Raw genomic sequence first — 3203 nt, 5'->3', positions numbered from 1 at the left:
AGGACAATAGAAAGATGAAACTTCTATTGCAAAGGAAAACGAAGAAAAACTGATTGAAACAGCCCCTGATTTGCATTGATAGTTAAAGCAACAACAGCTCAAATTGAACATCTACATGCAGGCTCAATGTTTGCGCTCCGAACGAATTAGATAAAGCAACCCAAGGTAATTGCCTGGAGTATACCTAAGATATTATAATGCCACCATTCCTCGATCGTTGTTGGAGCCAGGTCCAAAAAGTTATGTGCTGGAAGCAGGTGGAGTCCAGAGGTGCTCGGTGGATCCGCCTCTGTAATTGGGGACAAAATCTAACTAAAATCTAACAAATACGCAACACAATGATGCACGATATATAAAACATAAAGGATCAACACCCCACAGTACCTTGAGGCCGAAACCTACCTGCGTGTTACGCCTGCGGCAGTGCCGGGGTTGCCCCCGCTCACCATGACGCCGCCCGAAGCAACCAAATGCCATGTTGCCCAACAGCGATGGCACACGAGGTCGTCACGCCGCAGAGTCCACGAGTGCGCCGCTGAGGCCACCCGCCACTCGCGTAGGCACCGAGGCCGCTCATCACGCCTCAAGCCGCCCAGAACCACAGATGTAGCTGCTCGCGCCAGCCACGATCCCCATATAGTGCTTGCCGCCACCGTAACCACCAGCTTCAGCGACTCTCCGGCCACCGCATGCGTCTTGCCTGTAACCCTCGTCACTCTGTAATGAAAAAAATAGCACAAATAAAAATCTCATGTAGAAGGATTATCCTAAATAAAAAAATTGTTTTGCAAAAATATTTGAATTCATAATTCATACAATATGCATTTCATAATACCAATTTATATTTTGATTTGGTACTTCCGCATACAACCTAGCATGCCGACTAGCACTAGATTGGAGATACTATTGCAGCCAACAACTAAGAAACTATGCAGAAATACTGATGTCAAGCTTCATTTTTTGACAACAAGAAAATTGCGAGTAAAAGTGAACGATTGCGAACAAAAAACAACGAACAACGGGAAAGAAAAGACCATCCCTTGCTCATCAAATGGTAGAAATGGGGTGGTACTGAAGAGTACAGGGGTACTATAAAGAAATAGGCAGCGCCAATCACGGGTTGCATACCACCAAAATCACCAAGGAAGCAAAGACGCATCTGCATGATAAAAATGGAAATTACATCTCCAAAGCAGCCTCTCACCACGGTTGGGATGATTTAAATCACAAACAATAATTACGGAACAGCTCTGATGCTGCATCATAACTAAATATCCAAGAAAAATGTGACTGAAAACACAACCATCAGCAATTAAAGAGCCCTAATTGATAAGCTACTCTGAGGCACCAATTGCAAAAATACTCCATAAAAGGATAATGGTTTTGACCAAAAGATGGTCAACTCAAATCAATTACGTATATTAGTTTGACCAGCAAGAATAAGATTCATAATGCAACTATGCCATAAATTACAGTACTCCGTATTTATTTTGATTAAACCTACCATAAATTATAGTATTTGTTTTGATTAAAACAAGAGTCACTCATACACCGCATGTTTACCAACATAAAACACTAAATCTTTTTTTACGAATGAAAATCCTTAAATCCATACATTAGTTAAAATTTTGTTTCTACTGGAGTACGGCTCAAGACAACCTTTAGCGGAAAAGCGCTAGTGGATAAGAACAAATAGTATTGGATCTTAGAGCTATTGCTGGAATATCTAGTGCCCCACCAGTTGCACTGAAAACAATTTGGATTTGGTATCTGCTGGGTTTCTTACAGCGTAATTTGCCCTCCGAATAAATACAGGAAAAATACCAAGCAGATTGGGATAAATCTAGCTAGGCTGAACCGACTCTCGTCGATTAACGTGGTTGGGGCCGGTCCAGGAAGTTCTCCGCTGCTCGGTGTTGGATCATGAGGGCGGCGGCTCCGCCCATGAACTCGAGGACGGACTAAAACTAAACATCTACCAACCAGTTCATCACAACGCTGCACAAAGATGGTGGAATTGAAATTTAGTCATCAAAACTGATGGAAAAAAGGCCGGTATCGAAGAATTAGTTCAAACCATTGGATGCTAGAAGTAAGAATTCAACGCTAATGTTGATCAGTCCCGAATCTCCCGATCCCTAAATGCATCTACAGTCGCAATAATCATTCACAAGTTGTGGAATATTACCAACCTTGGGAGTGAGCTGAAGGTTGTGGGGCCTGGATGGGATCTGGAGGTTGGGGTGATTGGTGGCGCTCAGGTAACAGAGCTCGAGGTTGATTACGGCAGCAGATGGAGGTCGTGGATCTTGGCTGCAGCCGGAGATCAAGGTCGGGGCGGCGGCGCTCGCTACGGAACATGAGGTGGTCGACCGAGACCTGGAGACGGAGTTGTCGCGCTGCCTGACCAGGATGCCGATGTCGCCGCATCGCCGCCCGCGGCCACGGCTCGCTCGCGGCGCGCCGGAGACCACACCGATTCGGCCAGCCAACCACGACGATGCCGATGGCACGGTCATGCGGATCCACCCGCTGCTCGCCGCCGCTCACCCGCTCCCCGCCGCATCTCGATTCAGCTTGAACCGCTCACCGCTGGACACGCTCGACCCAGGAGAGAGAAAAAAAGCAAATGCGTTTAGGTATTATAGAAAAGAAACTGCCTGGGTAAAATTACAACGTGCGGTACGATGCGACTTGCCACGCAACGAGCAGGTTCGATGCAGTCGGGTGCGGCGGACGGCTCGGTAATCCGACCCGGGTGCAGAATTAATTATTCTACACCCAGGGTATCTATATATATATATATATATATATATATATATATATATAGGATAAATACTTCCTACCCCTGGGTGTAGTTACACCCATGTCTAATATACTACCATACGGAAGTATCTATGATACTTTATCGGTTTGAGTATGTTCGTATACTATATCTAAGATACTCCAAATAAAGTTTTGTGAAAAAAATGCAAGTGAACCCATAGTTTGCACTATATATCCGAAATACATGCATATGTATACGTATAAAATGAGTCTACGTAAAAAAATGTACATACCGCCTGCAAAGTAGTATATATACTTCCAAAATAGTTTTATATACTTCATACTACATGTACATACTATCCGGTATGATAGATACTCTCTAGATTATGAGAAACACGCGTGGGTGTAACTACACCCGGTGTAGTATGAATATGTCC

At 44.5% G+C, this 3203-nt stretch overlaps 1 protein-coding gene across 1 annotated transcript; it reads right to left on the bottom strand.

Annotated features, from left to right (window-relative positions):
- Positions 1-220: 220 nt before the first annotated feature.
- On the bottom strand, positions 221-2519 carry LOC124681385. The gene is made up of 3 exons (XM_047216310.1): positions 2380-2519; positions 403-717; positions 221-289 (listed from the first exon to the last, which is right to left on the bottom strand). The coding sequence occupies exons 1-3, from the start codon at positions 2517-2519 to the stop codon at positions 241-243; spliced, it is 504 nt and encodes a 167-aa protein (XP_047072266.1). The 3' UTR covers positions 221-240.
- Between the last annotated feature and the right edge of the window lie 684 nt (positions 2520-3203).

This window comes from Lolium rigidum, unplaced genomic scaffold (genome assembly GCF_022539505.1).
Source record: "Lolium rigidum isolate FL_2022 unplaced genomic scaffold, APGP_CSIRO_Lrig_0.1 contig_41533_1, whole genome shotgun sequence".
NCBI lineage: Eukaryota > Viridiplantae > Streptophyta > Magnoliopsida > Poales > Poaceae > Lolium > Lolium rigidum.
Note: the sequence above shows the minus strand (reverse complement) of the source record. Positions and strands in the feature narration are given on the sequence as shown.